The sequence below is a fragment of the Crocuta crocuta genome, unplaced genomic scaffold (genome assembly GCF_008692635.1).
Source record: "Crocuta crocuta isolate KB4526 unplaced genomic scaffold, BGI_CrCroc_1.0 scaffold6, whole genome shotgun sequence".
NCBI lineage: Eukaryota > Metazoa > Chordata > Mammalia > Carnivora > Hyaenidae > Crocuta > Crocuta crocuta.
The window spans coordinates 10,055,809-10,074,867 of record NW_027531917.1 but is presented as its reverse complement, the minus strand read 5'-3'; the positions used below and the strand labels follow the sequence as shown (position 1 = coordinate 10,074,867).

The 19,059-nt window shown below is 36.1% G+C and overlaps 1 protein-coding gene across 6 annotated transcripts in view; it reads left to right on the top strand.

Annotated features, from left to right (window-relative positions):
- The window catches only part of CUNH3orf38 (chromosome unknown C3orf38 homolog), a 57,711-nt gene that overhangs the window by 1,464 nt on the left and 37,188 nt on the right, over window positions 1-19,059 (top strand). For 2 of the 6 annotated variants that reach the window (XM_077774961.1, XM_077774962.1), the window contains exons 2-4: window positions 1,092-1,330; window positions 2,854-3,069; window positions 8,453-8,529. In XM_077774961.1, the coding sequence (XP_077631087.1) occupies window positions 1,092-1,330; window positions 2,854-3,069; window positions 8,453-8,529 (532 nt within the window). Of the gene's footprint in view, window positions 1-1,091; window positions 1,331-2,853; window positions 4,730-8,452; window positions 8,530-11,110; window positions 11,253-19,059 lie in introns of those variants that run through there. The other 4 variants (XM_077774958.1, XM_077774960.1, XM_077774963.1 and 1 more) reach the window with 3 other exon arrangements.

Below are 19,059 nucleotides of genomic sequence, written 5' to 3'. Positions count from 1 at the left end.
AGAAAATAATTAGCATGTGAAAAGATAACCTCTTTAAAAAGCCGTGAAATGAAAACCAAAAACACCGTGTCTTTTCTGTCTGCCAGAGTGGCAAGAAAGTTAAACGCATAAACTTTAACTGTTGGTGGTCTTGCAAAGCAACTCTGACTGTTATTGTCGGAGTGTAAATTAGAAGTCTGGAAAACAAGTTTGACAGGATCTCCTAAAATGGAAGATTTGCTTTCTTCTGGGCTCCTTTTCTGGACCTGAGCTTCTCAAACTTGACTGTGCCTGTAATCAGCCTCTCGGGGATCTTGTGAAAATGCAGATTCTGATCCAGTAGTTTTGGGGTGGGCCCAGAAATTCAGCCTTTCTAACAGGCTCCCAGGTGATGTTCAAGCCACTTGCCCCAAGTCTTGGTTCTGCTGCTTCTTGGAAGCATGGTTGTTGATACCGCGTATGTCCTCAACTTTCGTTATTCGTAGAGTTAGGGGATTAAAAGTCCTTGCATATCTAAAATACTATAATTTTACCTGTGTTAGGGATTATAAATGAATTCAGGTCCATTGGCCTTCTTAGAATTTTATTTTCCTCTGGATCCATTTTTTTCTTAAAACATGTCATTTAAAAGAAAATGCAAAAGTTTTACTATCTTATGAGAAGTGAAAGAAATAAGTTTAGGTAGGGAAGTTTAAAGCCGAAAGAAATGTTTGTTAAAGCCCCAAACTTGACAACCCACTTCCTGTTGTTTTTTTTTTTTTTTTTGTAAGTTTGTTTGTTTATTTTGAGAGAAAAGGAGAGTGTAAGCAGGGGAGAGGCAGAGAAAGAGAGAGAAGAGGGAGAGAGAATCCAAGCAGGCTCTGTGCTCATGGGGCCTGGATCAATCCATCCATTGTGAGATCATGACTTGGGCTGAAACCCGAGAGTTGGATGCTTAACTGAATGAACCACCCAGGCACCTCCCACTTCTTGATTTTTTAAAATAACCATCTCATGCCAAAGCAATGCCATGACGAGAATTTATAAATTTATTTGATAGGGTTTCTGCTGACCCTGGACAGATGTACAAGCGGCTTATGGTTTTCTCTTAAATTTTTATAATTTCCTTCCAGATGCCATTCGTGCAATATTAGTGTACAGTCAAAGTGTAGAAGAACTTTTGAGGCGCAAGAAAATCCACCGAGAAGTCATATTTAAATACTTGGCAACACAGGGGGTTATTATACCTCCAGCTACTGAAAAACATAGTCTTATTCAGCATGCAAAGGATTACTGGAAAAAGCATTTACAGCCGAAATTGAAGGAAACACCAGAGCCAGTTAAGACAGAGGACATTAGACTCTTTCAACAGGTAAAACAGATCTTATAGTTATATCCTAAGATATAGTTCTGTCTAAAGTCTTAGATAATCCTAGATCTGCGGGAACATGGCTAATAATATTTTGGTTTCTATGATTTTAGCTTTACTTCATTTCCTTTGCATCCTAAAGGAAGATCAGTAAAGCACTTAAAAAAAGGAAATATTTCTGACATGTAGTAATATATAAAAAAGACTATTGATTTGTGAGGGAAAAAATGCTTTTATCACTATCAAATGAGGACTATTGGATTTCTAACAAGAGTGGGTAAACTGCAATATCAATTTTAATTTAACTTCTGATTCACTGTAATATTTTTATTCACCTTAAAAGAATGCTATTATAAGCCTTTTCTCATTTTGAAGACTTTCTTTGATTTTAATTTGATACTAGATTGTAAAAATTTCATGAGAAAAACTTAAGTATTACATTTGATTTTTTTTTTTTTTTTTTTTAGCTAGAGAAAAATTCTCTTGTAATAATTTCCTTCAGCTGACATTGGCTGTTTCAATTTCTTTGTATCTCCACTGTACATTTTAGATGCGTGAATATTTAAATTTTGATTATATGAATGCTAAGTAGTTTGCAAATGTTAAACTACATACTTTGAATTACTGAAGTTTTACAGTGAGAAGTATTTGCTTTCTTATTAGGAAAGAATCTAAGCTTTTTTAGTGTGCTAAAAATGTTGACTCTGAAATCATATGGATCTGACTTAAAAATAGGGTGTGCCATATGCTAAGTGTGAACTTCAGCAAGTAACTTGACCTTTCTGAGCCCTGTTTACTTTATCTATACAGCCCACATAATGATAGTATCTATGTCACAAGACTCTTGAAGATAGAAGGAAATAAAAACCTAAGTGCCAAGTACAGAGCCTAATATATTCTATCACAGGTGCTCAGTCAACACAAGATCTCTTACCATCAAAATGAGTTACTATGCTCTGGAATACATAGATGAATAAAATCTAGCTTCTCAGGTATATTTTTGCAATAACATTTCCTTTGAGAAAAAAGAGCAATAACAATAAAAATCAATCCCAATCCTAAAAAGTAATGTATTTCAATCATACTAGAATTGTCTGTTTAAAGATCGTGAATATGCTCATTTATTATCTACGTTATTGTAGTACAGTTTATAATCAACAGTGGATGCATTTAAAGCATACAGTTTGAAAGTTTTGACAGACATTTGTGAAACCACGGTCACCATCAAAAGAAAATGCTTATTTACACCATCAAAAGTAAAGCATTATTGACTGTTTATGGTATTTTGAGAGGCTTTGTAACCTTAATTTCTTAGCTGAATTTTCATACGTTTGAGCTGGGAAATTCTAAAATGATTTTTCTCCGTTTTTGGAGAAACACTTGACTGTGCATGATTATTTCGGTGAGTTCACCTGTAATTCATTTAGCTTCTGCTGGACTCTGTATATTCAAACTTCGCTCTAAAACAGTCCAGATAGAACAATATGAGAAGTAACCTTGGTTTTATTTTATATTTTATTAATCAGCAGGAAAAAGAAGATAAAAATGCTGAAAAAGTTGATTTTCGTCGATTAGGAGAAGAATTCTGTCACTGGTTCTTTGAGCTTCTTAATTCTCAGAATCCTTTTCTGGGACCACCTCAAGATGAATGGGGGCCACAGCACTTCTGGCACGATGTCAAGCTTAGGTTTTACTACAACACCTCTGAACAAAATGTGATAGACTACCACGGAGCGGAAATTGTAAGCCTTCGTCTGCTGTCACTAGTGAAAGAAGAGTATCTTTTTCTCAGTCCCAACCTAGATTCCCAGGGACTGAAATGTGCTTCTTCTCCCCATGGTCTAGTTATGGTTGGAGTTGCTGGGACTGTCCACCGAGGGAACACTTGTTTGGGCATTTTTGAACAAATTTTTGGACTCATACGCTGCCCTTTTGTGGAAAATACTTGGAAAATCAAATTTATCAATCTGAGAATTATTGGAGAGCATTCTCTTGCTCCTGGAACATTAATGAAACCAGCTATTACATTCGAATCTAGTGATCTAGAGGCCTTTTATAACATAATTACTTTATGTGGTACCAACGAAGTTCAACTTAATGTAAGGCAGGCATTGGATAGTGGAACTGGGGACCAAGCTTTATGCAGTGGTGATGAGGCATTGGTGAACAGAAGAGAACTGAGTTTACCCAACCCTCTAAAGCATTGAGCACTGTATATCAGTCTAAAAAACCTTCTATACAGAAACTCGTCCAAATATCACATCAGTAATGCTTAAGTGATTTCAGATGGGGAGGATCGACCTATTTTAGTTGAAATATCTTTCTTGACTACAGACTAATATATTATGTGAATACTTGCCTCTTTCTACCTGAGTTGCAGCAGATGTTCTGAGAGCTTAATGCAGTTCATCAAATAAATCCCACTTTAGACGGTATAACTAACGGTGTGCCTTAGAAACCAGGTAATACCGTCATTTTACTTAGTGAGTATTCTGATATCTGTACTTTTCATGTGAGACAGATTTGATGTAAACTCAAAAGTTATTTTAGGAAGCTTGAATAACATTCTCACTCAAAAAGTCCGATAATTTAGCAGGTAGATAAAAATTTGCTTTGCCTTTTTAAAATTTGAGGAACATTTTTCAAAAGTTAACTGTAGTAGTCCAAGCTGATCTAAACCTTCAGCTAATTATAGAGCATTTATTGTAATATCATATAAATGAGACATACTGTTGACATTTTTAAAAAGGTGTACGCAGTTCCTTTACTGTTTTCCTCTTGATTGATCTTGGAAGAGGTGACAAAAACCCAAAAAACAAAACACATACACAAATTTATACCATGGATATCTATTATATACATATATATACACATATATATGTATTCCCACATCATAAATTAAAATTATTAGGATTTTTCACCCCTAAATTTTCAATAGTTTTGAATTACAAGATTAAATTGCCAGATTAATTACATAGTTGCTTTAGGGTTTAAATTCTTAATCACCTGGCAACTATTTGCTGATCTTGGATTTAGTGATTTTAATTTACAAAAATGCCATATGGAAATAATTCAGCTGGGAATTTTTGGGATGGTGTGCTGTACATGTTAAATTTTTACCTTTAACTCTTCTCATGATCATCTCGGGTAACAGTTTTTGGAAGCAAGAGGAAAAAACTGATCTTTTTTCGTTTTTTTTTTTAATGCCATGCCTTTATGAGGAGTACAAATTGATACGTCTTAAAATAAGAACTTAATAAAGGAGGCAAATCCCTTGTCAGCTCTAAAAGTAGTATATTGTTTAGATTTAAAGCCAAGTTATGGTTTTCTCCTTTAAGTATAGAGTATCATTATAACATGCACTCAATAAATATCCTAAGTAAAGGATAAAATTAAAAAGTATTCCCATCTGTTTTCTTTATGGCTTAATGTCGAGTACTACAGAAATATTACTACAGATGCTCAGGATGGGCCGAAGTTGCCTCTAGCTACCTTCAGTATTAACTTTTTTGAATTTGTGTAATGCTCAAGTCAGGTTGCCATCTCTGTTCTTTTAATCAACCTTAGGAATTTGAAGTCTTCCTGACAGACTCTCTCACTTGAGGATTGGAATTATGATTTATTTTCTGTGAATCTCCACTAGTGGGCAAAACAGTAGGACCTAATGTTTTAACTGAATGGGTAAAAGAATGAGCAAAAGAAGCTTACGTACTGTGTACAAGACTTTTCTGCATCTAGATTTTATCTTTGGTTCTTCTCACTGGTGGTTTGTTGATCATTTCATCTGTTTGAATTTCATATGTGGAAACTCAGAAACTTTTAGGATCCAAGCTAACTCAGATTTAGGGAAAATTTTAACCTTTTAAAATTTACTAAATGTAAAAGCCCTAGGGTCAGAATGGGATAAACTGGAAGGTCCTAACCATTATAGAAATGTATACTTTTCTGTTCAGAGGAAGAAGACCTGGAGATTCTTGAAATTTATTCGTGAAGTTTAAAGTTTGGTCAGGTCTTTGAGAAGGTCCCAAAGGATAGTGCAGATTGAACTGTACTTTTGCTACCATCCATTTGTTTATGTTAGGGAATGACAGATCCCAGCTTTAGGTCTTTTTTGCTTCATTTCATCCTCAGCTGGAGTTCGAAAGTTTTTGGAGTCAAGTAGTAAAGAATACAACACTTTACACATAATTCATAGTAATCGAGTAGTCTAGCCAGGGGGGCAGCTGGTCTTTATTTACTGTAGACTGATTTGCCATAGCCTAATAATGGGTCATACATCAAGTACTCGTTCTCGTTAATATAGCTTAAAGTAATAGTTGCATTGGGATGTTTCATTAACATATAGAATGCCAAAAAAATTTTAATAATTCTTATTAACTAAAATACCAAATAATACAAAAAAGCCATCTCTGTTTTATGAAATCAACTTGTAAAAGGCCAGTGTAAGAAATGTTCCTATTTTTTCAGAAAGGTAATATTCTTATGCTAAAGGAAGGCTAGTTACCCAGTGCCTGTAAGAAATTGTAGTAGTACCAGGAAAAGATTTAAAGAATAGTGGCGTGGGGATGCCTGGGTGACCCAGTCAGTTAAGCAGCTCAGGTCATGATCTCACAATTCATGGGCACGAGCCCCACATCAGGCTCTGCTAACAGCTCAGAGCCTGGAGCCTGTTTCAGATTCTGTGTCTCCCTCTCTTTCGTTCTGCCCCTTCCCTACTTGCTCACGCTCACTTGCTCGCTCTCTCTCTCAAAGATAAATAAACATTTAAATAAATTTTTTAAAAAAGCTTAATTAAAATTATATTGTGTTTTTAAAAAATGCCTTTTATGGCTAAGTAGATAAAAATGAAAACTAACATTTTTATTAGCATCTGTACTCACTTCTTTAAATGCCTTTTTCTTCACTAGTTCTTAATTTGGGCTGTGGCTAGTGGTCATCAACTTTTGAAAAATTAGAGCTGTATGTTCTTTCTCCCAGAAAAAAAATGTGTTTGCATTATATTTTACAATTTTTGCATTATTTCAGTGAGTTTATGAGCTTCCCTGAAGCACATCTGTGAATCCTGTTAAGGATCCGTATACTCCATGTTAAAATCCTGCTAATAAGTTATATTCTCTTAGGTTATTCTTGGAATCTAAAATTATTTTTAGAAAATTTTGTACCCTTGCCAGAGTCCCTAAACTGGAGGACTAAATCTTTATGAATGAAAGGATAATCTCTAGGAAATCTGTTAGTTTATGGTAATTGTTAATTTGTGGATTTTGTTTTTCAAAAGATGTCAAATATTAAGACAAAACCCACTGAAATACTGTCAAGTGAAACAAAAATCTTCAGAATTCATTTTATTTTGGCAAGATATATTTAATGAACACACTTCAGAGAATGTGTGAGAGAAAAATGTGAAAAGTATTAAAATTCTCTGATCTTTACAAAAAATTATCCCAACATGTTTGTTTAGTAGTGACTGTATACTGCTAATTTTGATGAAATAGGATCATTTCCTCTAAGGGCTTGTATATGTGATCTCACCTTATACCATTCCCTCTTGCCTCACCCCTCCCTATTTGTAATCTTTGGATATACTCAGTTTGAATGCAGATAGCATAACTACAAGTGCTGGGAAATAAGACTTTTCTGTATCTGGGTTTTCTTCCAAGTTTATTTGGCATATATTTATGGAGCATCTATAATTTGTAAGTCCCTGAGTCAAGCGCAAGATAGAATAATACATCAATAGGTTATTTACCTAAACCTTGTATGTTAAATTTCAGTTTCTGGGTTTAAATATTTTTTCCCAATTTTTTAAAGTTTATTTGTTTATTTTGAGAGCGTGTGAGCAGGGGAGGGGCAGGGAGAGAGGGAGAGAATCCTAAGTAGGTTCCGTGCTGCCACCACAGAGCCTGACGTGGGTCTTGAACTCACAAACTGAGATCATGACCTACACTGAAACCAAGAGTTGGACCCTTAACTCATTGAGACACCCAGGCACCCCTCTGGGTTTAAATATCTTAAGGTGAGAACTACTTGAGGCCCTTTTCAGAAGGCTGTGGTTATATCCTTTTATATGAGTCAGGAAAAAGGAACACTCTGTTCAAATTTTAGATAGCTGTATGGCCCTAGCTATGCCATATTGATTATATCAATGTAGAATATAGGATGTTTTGACAGACCACTTGGAGTTGGAAGGAAAATATTTGCAATGCACTAAATCTTTTTAGCTTTATTTTTTTCTAGTTTGAACCTTTCCAGTAGTCCTTCAGTAAAACATTAATATTAAAATGGTGTATTAGGGGCCCCTGGGTGGCTCAGTCTGTTGAGTGTCTGACTCTTGATCTCAGCTCAAGTCATCATCTCACAGTTCATGGGATCAAGCCCCATGTCAGGTTGTCTGCTGACAGCATCGAGCTTGTTTGGGATTCTCTCTCTCCCTCTATACCCCATCCACTCACTCTCAAAAATAAACTTAAAAAAGTAAAATAAAATGAGGTACTATATTTACTGTGACATATAATGTACCCCCAAATATTCAACCATAAGCTTTGGAGTCATGTTAGTCATGCAGTTAATCTTTTTCAGCTGCTGCTGTAATTAGAATTTCATTAGACATTAATAATTTATTTCTTTGCTTTAGTATATTTTACATATTTATAACATTAAAATTTCCTTAAAGTGCAGCTTTTGTCCTATCCTCCATACTCAGGCTTTAAGTAGTGTTTTATTACCTCCAAAATAAAGTCTAGGTTTTATAGTCTGTTTCACCATCTACGTTTGGTTTCACTCATTTTTCATGTGGTGTTTGGTCTAGCCAACAGCTGCTATTAAATAGTCTTAATATTTGTCTTGTATTTACTTAGCTCTTTGCTTTTATTGACACTACTTGACTTTCAGTGGTTCGATGTAGGATTTTTCAACTTTACAAGGTTTTCAGTTTCAATTTATGAAATTGAAATATATTCAGTAGAAATGATACTTTTTTTAAAAAGTTTTACTTATTTAATCTCTACATTCCATGTGGGGCTCGAACTCACAACCCCAAGATCAAGAGTCACATGCTCCTCTGTCTGAACCAGCCAGGCACTCCAGTACCAACTGTACTTTGAAGTTTGAACTTTGTTCTTCTCACAGGCTGGAGATATGAGGGACAATAGGTGCTGGGTGGCAGCAGGGAACCGCATCTCCCAGTTAGCCATGCAATCACAAGGGTAAGCAACCAATATACTTAAAGCCATTCTGTATCCATATGGTCATTGTTTTTCACTTTCATACAGTATTCAATAAATTACATGAGATATTCAATGCCTTATTATAAAATAGGCTTTGTGTTAGATGATTTTGCCGTACTGTAGGCTAATAAAAGTGTTCTGAGCACATTTAAGTGAGGTTAGGCAAAGGTAAGATGTTCAATAGTTCCTAACCTATTAAATACATTTTTAACTTAATGGTATATTGGGTTTCTTGGGACATAATCCCATCATAAGTCAAGATAGGTCTATAAAATATAGTTGGAGTTTAATTTTTTTGTTGTTGCAGTTTGATAATATAGAATTAAAAGGGCTATGATTGACATAATTTGAAAACTGGAAATTTCTTTAAGTCAAGCATTTTTTCTCTTTAGGTCTTTTGTGTACATTATCTAGAATAATTTTTCCCTAGCTTTCCAGATCATTGCTTAAGTTTTATCTTTGAGGGGTTGTCTTAAATGTTTTCTTCTAAGTGGGCCCTATTGTTAATATTTATCAGAGCACCTTGTTTATTTCAGTCTTAGCACTTTAAATATTTACTGACTTGTTAATCTCAACTAGATTTTAAACTGAGAGCAGAGACTGTAGCTGTTTGACTTTCATTTTATTTCCATTGCTTTTTAGAGAGATTAGGTATTCAACTGATATTTATTAAAGATATAAATAAAGGAAAAAGCGATACTTTTGGAGCCTTCTATATTCCTGGTCCTTTGCCTGTCTGCTAACGACAGTGCCTAACATATGTATTAGGTGCTCAATAAATATTTGTTTAATAAATAAAACCAAAGTTATTTTTCTGATTAATGATATATGAGCTCTAACACAACCAACAATACTCTATTAGATAGGCTTTTTAAAGTTTTATTATACTTTTGTAAAAATTGAAATGGAGGCCCCAAAAGTTATGTGCTGAAGTTCACATAATTTTATTGTGGGTTTTTCCCCACCTCTGGCTTTTTTTGTGTGTTTAAACTACAAAGTCTCTTTTTCCTTCCACTTTATTTCTAGTCTGACTATTGCTACTACCTTATTTTGAAAGAATTTAAACTCTAATTCTCAATGTCTTTACATGTAAAAATGAACAGTTAGATTAGATGATATCGAAACTGCTGTTTGAAGTGACATGGTTTTGTTAATGTACACCTTCCTGGCAACTAAAGAATATTACTTTTAAACAAATTTGTAGTCCATTTGAAGTTGAAGAAATTCTTTATTATTTTGCTTGCTCATAAATCATGTTCCTGAGTAAACACTTTTTATTTTTTTTCCTAACAAATACACATTTGTAAGTATATGTATATTGTGTGTGTATTTCTATTTACAGAGGGAAAAACAAAAGGATGAAAGTATTACACATCAGGGGCGCCTGGGTGGCTTAGTTGGTCAAGCGTCCGACTTTCGCTTAGGTCATGATCTCCCAGTTCGTGGGTTCGAGCCCCACATCAGGCTCTGTGCTGACTGCCAGGTCAGAGCCTGGAGCCTGTCAGTCTGTGACTCCCTCTCTCTCTGACCCTCCCCTGCTCACACTGTCTCTCTCTCTCCTAGAAATAAATAAAAACATTAAAAAAAAAAAAAAGAAGAAAGTATTACACATCCTACCTAGAGTACAAAAGGAAAAAAGTATGAAGCCTTTAAAATAGTTTCCTATTTTCTATCACTACAAATGCTGAAGTTGTTTGAACTACTGCTGTATGAATCTTTTTAGCTGTTATATATGTTCAAAATATATTTCTATGTTTTAGTTGAAAAGTGCAGAGTGGTTGACAGAAGACCATAGTATAGACTGCCAATAACGTCTAGTAAAATTGTAAATGTTGACAAAATAATCAAATACTATATAGACGATTTCTTCAAAGAGACTGAGTAATAGTAATTGGCAAACATTTAAGAGTGACATTGGAGAGGAGTGGCAGATTTGGGATAGGATTTTTCTGTAGGAAGCATGGCCCTGGATGGGTGCTGCTCAGAGGTTATTAAGTTATTCTAGGAAGTTTAATGGAAAATACTATTGAGCAAAGACAGGAGGTTTTACTGTATGGACTGTGCTGATGGCAATGGGATAGCATTACTGTAGAACGAGCTTAGAGTACAGAAGCAAGATAGCAATAGAAAAGGTAAGCGTGTCCAGGGCTTAATTCTGGAACTCGTAGTAGAACAATCATAAAAATTGAACTCCTAGGAACTAAGAATTGCAGAGTAAGTCGTAATTTGAATTCTAAAAGCAGCCTTCATATAGCAAGAGTTTAGGACTGAGAAAAAAGTTAATTTTAAATAATGTATCCGTGTTTTTTCTCTTAAACAGTCTTCTTTCAATTTGGTAAACCATTTATCAAGCACTTACTATGTACCAGGTATCTTAACAGAAGACACTTGGTACTTAAGTATTCTAGTTTCTTATGCCTTTCTTACTTTGTTTAACTCACATTAACATTTAGTGTTTAATAAAATAATTTATTAGAAATTGCTTCTCTCTGCTCTCTCATTGATCCCCTTCTTATTACTCTAACCATTGTCATCTTTTGGTGCTTATTCTGAATTGTAGATGAAGCCCTGACCTTTGCTGCTAAAACAGTGGTGATCCTCAGTGACAAGCTGGCAGTTCCAGAGGGACAAAAATGCAATGAGACATTTTTTTTCCCATATCACACATATTTTGGATATTTTATGCACATAATTCACATATTTAGCAGTTTTTATAGGTAAATTAAAATCTTAGTTTTTAATAGTGTTAATGTTAATGTGTAGTCATTAGGTGCATATATAATGACAAGAACTGTGTTCGTCAGTTTATCAGAGCCAGCATGAAATCATCGGTGTTTATTTTCCTTGATGTACTTTCCTATTAATTTTAATGCTTGCTAAATTTGCATTTTATGGTTAATACTCTTACTCCAGTTCACAAAATGAGTCAATGAAAAGTGATCAGAATCATAACAAATACTATCATGTCATAATGTGAATGCAGAATTAGAATCTATGTGCTGTGGAAGAGATTCTGTGAGTATGAGGTTTTTAAAACTTCAGCTGCACCATATAAGGAAGGACCCTGATGAAAATCTGAACTTTTGACCTGTAGTCCATTCACCACCAGTTAATAGCACATGACCTATTTGACATGGCCTGTCAAATATTTACATGTCACCATCAAGGCTTCACCTCATTTTTGAAGCCCATTGATTTCTCAGGTAAATGAATTTGGGTAATTTTATTTTTCCTGAACTGAGTGTAAAATAATACATCCCTGTTTAAAATTTGTCATGCAAGATGAAGATTCAGAATTACAGAAGTATCGTTCAGAGTTGCATTTCTTAAAATGAAACTAAGTTTCTGTTCCAGCTCCTGGCACAGCCCACTCAGTGCTTGGTGGCAAGAAGCCACCTCACTTCAGATCATCACCAGAGTTCCTCCTTTATTAGCGCCCCGCCTTAGATCTGTCACTTAGACTCTAAACCATGTTTTAACATCTCATCTCATCGGTGGTTTTTGTTTTTTAATTTTTGAGAGAGAGAGACAGAGCATGAGCAGGGGAGGGGCAGAGAGAGAAGGAGACACTGAATCTGAAGTAGGCTCCAGGTTCTGAGCTGTTGGCACATAGCCCGATGCGGGGCTCCAACTCAGAACTCAAGATCATGACCTGAGCTTAAGTCGGATGCTTCCCTGACCACCCAGGCACCCCTGATAGCTCTTGCTTTGACAGTTATGTCCATTTTTAAATTTGTTTTCTGCACCATGTCAGATATAATTCTCAGAAATAATGCACACTAGCCTCTGACAGACATAAAGCAAAGCTTACATGTAGGTGTGAACTTAAAAGACTCAGTTCAAATATCAAATCTGTAAGAAAAAGTAATTAAAAAAAGGCATCGTTGCTGAGTAGTTGGTAAAAACAGCCTCAACATTTAATAAATATAATCAGAAATTATAAGACAAGCTATGGGAAAAGTTCTGTTAGAAAACTGCATAATTCAGTGACAGACGGCATGGAAGAACAATTACTGTCGTGTTCTAGAGGATATTTTGCAGACAGAACCACCGATGTGCATTGTCTGAATCATTTGGCCTTATGTGTATTACATATATGAGTGAGAAGTCCTTAGCAACTACTTGTTCTATTTATTCCTGAAAACCCATAAATACAGAAAACAAGATTACACTGGAAATGCTTTGGTGAGGACTAGACAAGGATGTATCACGGTGAAGGTGGTGGTTAGGTAAATAAAAGGTCCTTTAAAAAGCCAATCAACTCCTCCCTTTCTTAAGGGAGTAGTTATCGATAACAAACCATCAATATGTTAACTAGGTATTGAAAGGAATAGAAAATGCAGTCAAATTTGATCACTTGATACTGTACTGTTTTTATAATGCTGTATGAAAAACTGAGCAAGAAGTTGCCAAACATTTTCCTCTGATACTTCCTGCTTGGAGGAAAGTTACTTCGCATGAGGTTTTGAGAGAAGAACAGAAATTAGGGAGCATCTGGGTGTCTCAGTCCCTTAAGTGTCCAACTTCTGCTCAGGTCATGATCTCACAGTTTGTGAGCTCGAGCGCTGCCTCAGCTCTGTGCTGATAGCTTGGCGCCTGGAGCCTGATCTAGATTCTGTGTCTTTCTCTCTCTTCCCCTACCCCACTCACACTCTGTCTCAAAAATAAACAAACATTACAAAATAATTAAAAACAAACTAAAAACATTTTTCTGAGACATTGTTAATGTCATAAAGCGGATTTCTTTGACTTTAGATACCTTGCTTGCTTAAGTGGCACATCAATCCACTGCCTTGAAGAGACATCCCGTCCAGATTAATAACGTGAATTGTAATGGCAAGGAGATCAGATTGTGTTAGGATTGCACAACTTCAGCTTCATCTTCACCTCCACCCCAAACTTATTTGCTTGGCTTACTACAGAAACGTGTGTGTGGGAGCATACTTAAAACCACATCCAAATACTGCAACGTAACATGAAAGGATACTTTCCGGAGCTGAATGCAAAGGGTGGGTTGGAAACCCCTTTAACACTATCTGAAGTAGTGTTTTCTTTTGGTGGTTCTAGGCAAGAAGATTATTGTGATAGAAAGTGTATGACTAAAAAAGAATTTTGTGTGTGGATTAAAAAAAAACCCAGAAGTTTTGTAAATCATATACCTATTCTTAAAATACTAGAATAGTGACAAGCTCCCTCTATGTGACCATAAAAACAAACAACAGAATCGTGAGAAAAAATAAACTGCTAAAATAAAGATCATTCTTACAGAAGTTTAACAAATCGTACACTAAAAGTTTATGCTGATCTGACTTTACTCTTTTTTGGTTCCTTTTTATTTTAAAATTTATTTTGAGAGAGAGTGAGCGCGTGAGCTGGGTAGGGACAGACAGAAAGGGAAGTGAGAATCCCAAGTAGGCTCTACACTGTCAGCACAGAGCCGGATGTGGGGCTTGAGCTCATAAACCATGAGATCATGACCTAAACCAAACCAAGTCCAACCCTTAAGTGACTGAGACACCCAGGCAACTCGGTTTTTTTTTTTTTTGTTTTGTTTTGTTTTAAAGAAGTAATCACCTTTTTTACCCATGCAATTTAACTGAAATCATCACTTTAATTTTTTTTAGCAACCATTCCATGCCTTCATTTTCTGTTCTTTTATAATCTGTATATTCTGTAATTTGTTAGAGAACATTTCATTATTTCCTTTTACCTTCTACCCAAATAAGACTTAGTTTGAAACATTTTTGGTACTGGAGTGAAAAAAATTGAAACTTACTTTTGTGCATGTTCTATGAATGACAGCTTCATTTTTTTATTAAAAATTTTTTATGTTTTTATTTAGAGAGAGAGGGATAGAGCACAAGCAGAGGAGGGGTGAGAGAGGGGGGAGAGAATCCCAAGCAGTCTGTGTGCTGTCAGCGCAGAGCCTGATGTGGGGCTTGATCTCACAACTGTGAGATCATGACCTGAGTCGAGACCATGACTGAGCCACCCAGTCACCGCTGCTAAACTTCCCCTTAAAATTATTTGGTTCCAACAAAATTAAGGAAAAACTGAATTAAGTTTTTATCTGGTCACTCAGTAAAAATAAATGTTGGCAATAAATCACTATCTGATTTTTTTCCTTTTCATATAAAATTTACATACATTAAAATGTACAAATCTTACTTAGGGATATGTACAAAATATTGGCTATTTTAATTTTATTCCTCAATAATTGTTAATATAGTCATGATTTCTCATGCTTATATACTAAAAAAAAAAAAAAGAATTGAGCATAAGCTCAGACTACAAGCAGTAAACCTATCTCATTACCTTACAGGGTCTCCAGGAAAATGTGTGAACCAGTTGTGTTTTGATCAATTTCATAATACTAAAAATTGTGACAATTCAATGCAGTAGAACTGTTAGCACTTAAAACATCATAGGGAGATTTTTAAAATTCGTGATCATAGTTTTGTTGCCTAGAAGTGTATGTACCGTGATCAATAAGTCTTTTAAGCAGTATATTGGGATTAGTACAAGTAAAACCTCTAACTGTAAAGAGGAGTGTGTTTGTAAATATGTAAATAGATTCTGGTAGGTACAGAATTCATTGAGGTTGGATACATTTTTAAAAGTTATTTAACATTTTTATTTTAAATAATGGAGATTATGTCTTTTCAACTATTTAATAACATAATGAAATATTTCAGTTGTTTGTCCAACATTTGTGAAGGGTTAACATTTGTGGACATTCTTTTAGGAAATATGCAAGCAAATACATCTAAAAAGCAAAACTTCCTATCATCTAACTTGGCTTCAGTTCCATGACCCAGATAGATGTTTGGGAGGAAAAACACTTTTTATTGGTACTTTAGATATGTGGTAACATTTTCTACAATAAATATAAGGACAAAGTGTGAGTACTCTATAGAATATGTAAAATCAAGGGGTTTCTGGGTGGCTCAATCAGTTAAGTGCTGATTGTTGATTTTGGCTCAGGTCATGATCTCATAGTTTGTAGGATTGAGCCCTGTTGTCAGCAAGGAGCTTGCTTGGGATTCTCCCTCTCTCCCTCCGTCCCCACCCCTTCTCCACTTGCCTGCGTGCATTCTTTCTTTCTCTGTCTCTCTCAATAAATATATTTTTTAAAAAGTATTTCAAAGCAAAACCATAGACAAAAACTCAAAACTTCTGGAAGAAATTTTTCTTTTTCTGATTAGAATTGAAACGTTCTGTTTATCTGATTGTAAGATTCTGTTGGTTGTAGGCTGCACCATTGATTCAGTTAACTTTTTTGGTGCTAAAAATTAGCATCACTCTCAATGGATGTATAGAGGTAAGAAAACCAATGTCAGAAATGTTGAGAAAGAGAGAGTGTGTGTGTGTGGGGGGGGGGGCAAAACAGCGCATGGGGCGTCATCGTAAAGTGACTGTGGCCCAGCTCAGCCGCCTTCACAAACACGTATGGTCGNGAGAAATGTTGAGAAAGAGAGAGGGTGTGTGTGTGGGGGGGGGGGGCAGAAGAGGAGGAAGTGTTTTAAGATTAAAGAAATAAGTTACATATATACAACAGATTTTCACATAACAGGTTTAAAATTTTTATGTTTATGTGGCAAGGTTTAATGCAATGTGACTAAATGTCATCAGTGTTAATATGATTAATGAAACCACACAATAAATGCTGAGTCTTTTTATTGGTATGATGTCATGCTGGGCGCTGAGGTTACACAGAAGTATAGAATATGGCCAAATTTTTTCTGTAAACAAAAAAATTTAAGAGAAGACAGCACAGTTGATTCTAACAATATGGAAGCATTCATAGATCACAGAACAGACTGAACTGTAAATGAAGAGCAGGACTTAGACCCATGTAAAACAGAGCTGGTTTTGTTCTATAAGGCAGAGTTGAGTAGTTGTGACAGAGACCATATGGATTGTGAGGGGGTTCAGAATGAGCCACCCTGAAATGTGCCATGTTAGCATGTAGATTACATTGAGCTGAAGTGAACCAAGGCCCAGAAGACTCAGAAAGAGAGTTTTACCTCCACTTAATGCCTGAAGGAACTTAGAAGTGATGTAGGCATGCTAGGTCTGGGGACCCAAAGGGGGTCCCACGGGACCAGCCAAGAGTATCCTGGGCTTTGTACAAGATAGAAATCAAATGCAAGCCAGCAGGAAATGAGACCAGAGTTTATTAAAGATATATAGAGAGTACAGATACTGATAGAGTGTCTGGGAGAATCAGAAAGGAATGGAGAGAGAGTCTTGTGTTTGCTTGGAGTCTGGGCCTTTTATTGAGTATAATGGTCTGGTGTACATGTCCTCTCAGGTATCTGGGAACCAGTCAGAACAAGGACAAGTGTCCTCCATAAGTCACCAGTTGCTTGGAGCCAGGGGTCTTGGTGTTGAGATGTCTCTAGCACTGCTGATCTGGAATACCCCTAGGATGGCCTCGTCAGGTCATTCTCACCCGGTCCTTCCTTAGACATTAGTATGCTGGAAGGCTCTAAAGAAATCATGAACTCCTGGACTCTTACAAGGAAGACCTTCTGCAGGGCATGTGTAAGGAGGGAGTGCAGGCCCAGCAAGAAGAGAAGCAAGAAAAGGAGGAAAAACAGATTTGTATGGAGTCCTTCAAATCTGAGGAGTCCTCCCTAGCTCGTGAGTCCTGGTCCTGTCACTGGAGGTAACTGCAGAGAATCTGGGCTAGGTGTGGGAAGCAGTGGGGAAGCTCTGCAGGGCCTGGAGATCAGCTTCCTCTCTGTGTCCCATTGTCTGTGTCCAGCAGGACAGACAGTTCACCAAACACTTGCTCTTCCCCTTTGGAGTTTCAGAGACATTACGCACTGCTCCTCAGCTCAGGATGGCATAAGCCTCAGTTGCCTGACTGCCTGTGGGCCTCCTACTCTAGTGGAGCTCTCATATATACATAATTAGATTCCTTTTCCTCCTGTTTCTCTGTCTTATGTGCATTAAATTAATAGACCAGCCAAAAGTACCCAGAAAGAAAGAAAAGTTTTCCTCCTTTATACTTGCAAACCCTGAAATATTTGTTACCTGATTTTTAACTAAAAAATTTACCTGTCTCAGATGTAAAGGATCAACTTTACAGGCAGGATTGCTGATGTCCACAAAGGCTCAGTGGTGGGAGTGCAGGGAGATGAAGTAGAAGTAGTAGTGGAAAAGTAAATAGAGGTGGGTTAGGGCCAGTTTGAGAGATTTTAAATTTGACACTGAGATGCCACAGCAATTTTCGGAGCCAGAGAATTATTGTTAGAGTGCTCTCTAGAAAGATTGATTTGGTAGCTGTAGATACAATAGATAGGAATACAGTATCTATAACTCAGGTAGAGAAGCAGGTTGGAAGATTATAGCAATGCTAAATTTTTGAGGCAGCATGCATCTAGTTCAGCAATGATTTAGGAATGAAAAGAAAGGAACAAAAATGTTGACTCTAATGTTTATTAATAATTAATACCAACATGACTTTAAAAGATCTCTTAATCTGAATTTTATTCCAGGATTAGTAAACATGATTTGACCTGAAAATGTTATACAGAACCTTGTGCATAATAATTAACTACAAAATCCCCTCTTGAATGCAATATTGTTAACTTACTCATCTATTAAGTCATTTATTCATTAAAAATTTATTCTATGCCTACTATTTTCTAAGTACTTTTTTTTTAAGTTTATTTATTTATTTGGAGAGAGACAGAGACAGCGACAGCACGAGTAGGAGAGGGGCAGAGAAAGAGGGAGAAAGAGAGAATCCCAAGCAGGCTCTGAGCTGCCTGCGCGGAGCAGAGGAGAGCAAGGAACTGTGTGGCTGTTGGTTATTGGAGTGATCATCTATGAAATCATAGGAGTGGTGTTAGTGAAAGTAACTGTCAACTAGGATTTAAAATCCTTGAAGAAAGGGGGTGACCTAGGATCTATAGGTAATTGCAACAAGGAAGGTGTTATTTGCCATAGTCTGATGACATGAAATTCAAAGCCAAGTGTTTTTAGGAAGGAGTGAGGAAGAATGGTCACCTTCATGTCCACTGATAAGAGAAGTGCGAGAGAAAGTAGCTTCTATTTGAGGAAGCTGCAGAAAAAGCAAAATCCTCAAGTTAGACAATAAACAAAAAGGGTTAGGTTAGAACATTCATAGCAGAGGCCCAATGGGACATTTACAGAAAAAGATATTCTATTTACCTAAGTACAAAAAGCTTCACTGGCCTTGAGGGATCAGTTACCTTAATTTGGAAAGCTTTGGCATTGCTTTTGCAATTATGTAAGAATTGCCTTATTGTCTGATTTCTCATTTATCAATGTGAGTTCCTTATAATTAGTAAATAAAATGTTGAGTGCACTGGAGAAATCTATTTAAAGAAGCGCAGTGGTAAATCTTTCCATAAAGTACCATGTGTTTCTGAATCAGGTTTCTCATGTTCTCTTTTGACTGATAGATCCACCACAAAGAACAACTATGATTGTGATGAGGAGATCATCTATGCTGGCAGAGGGAGTGTTCAAGGC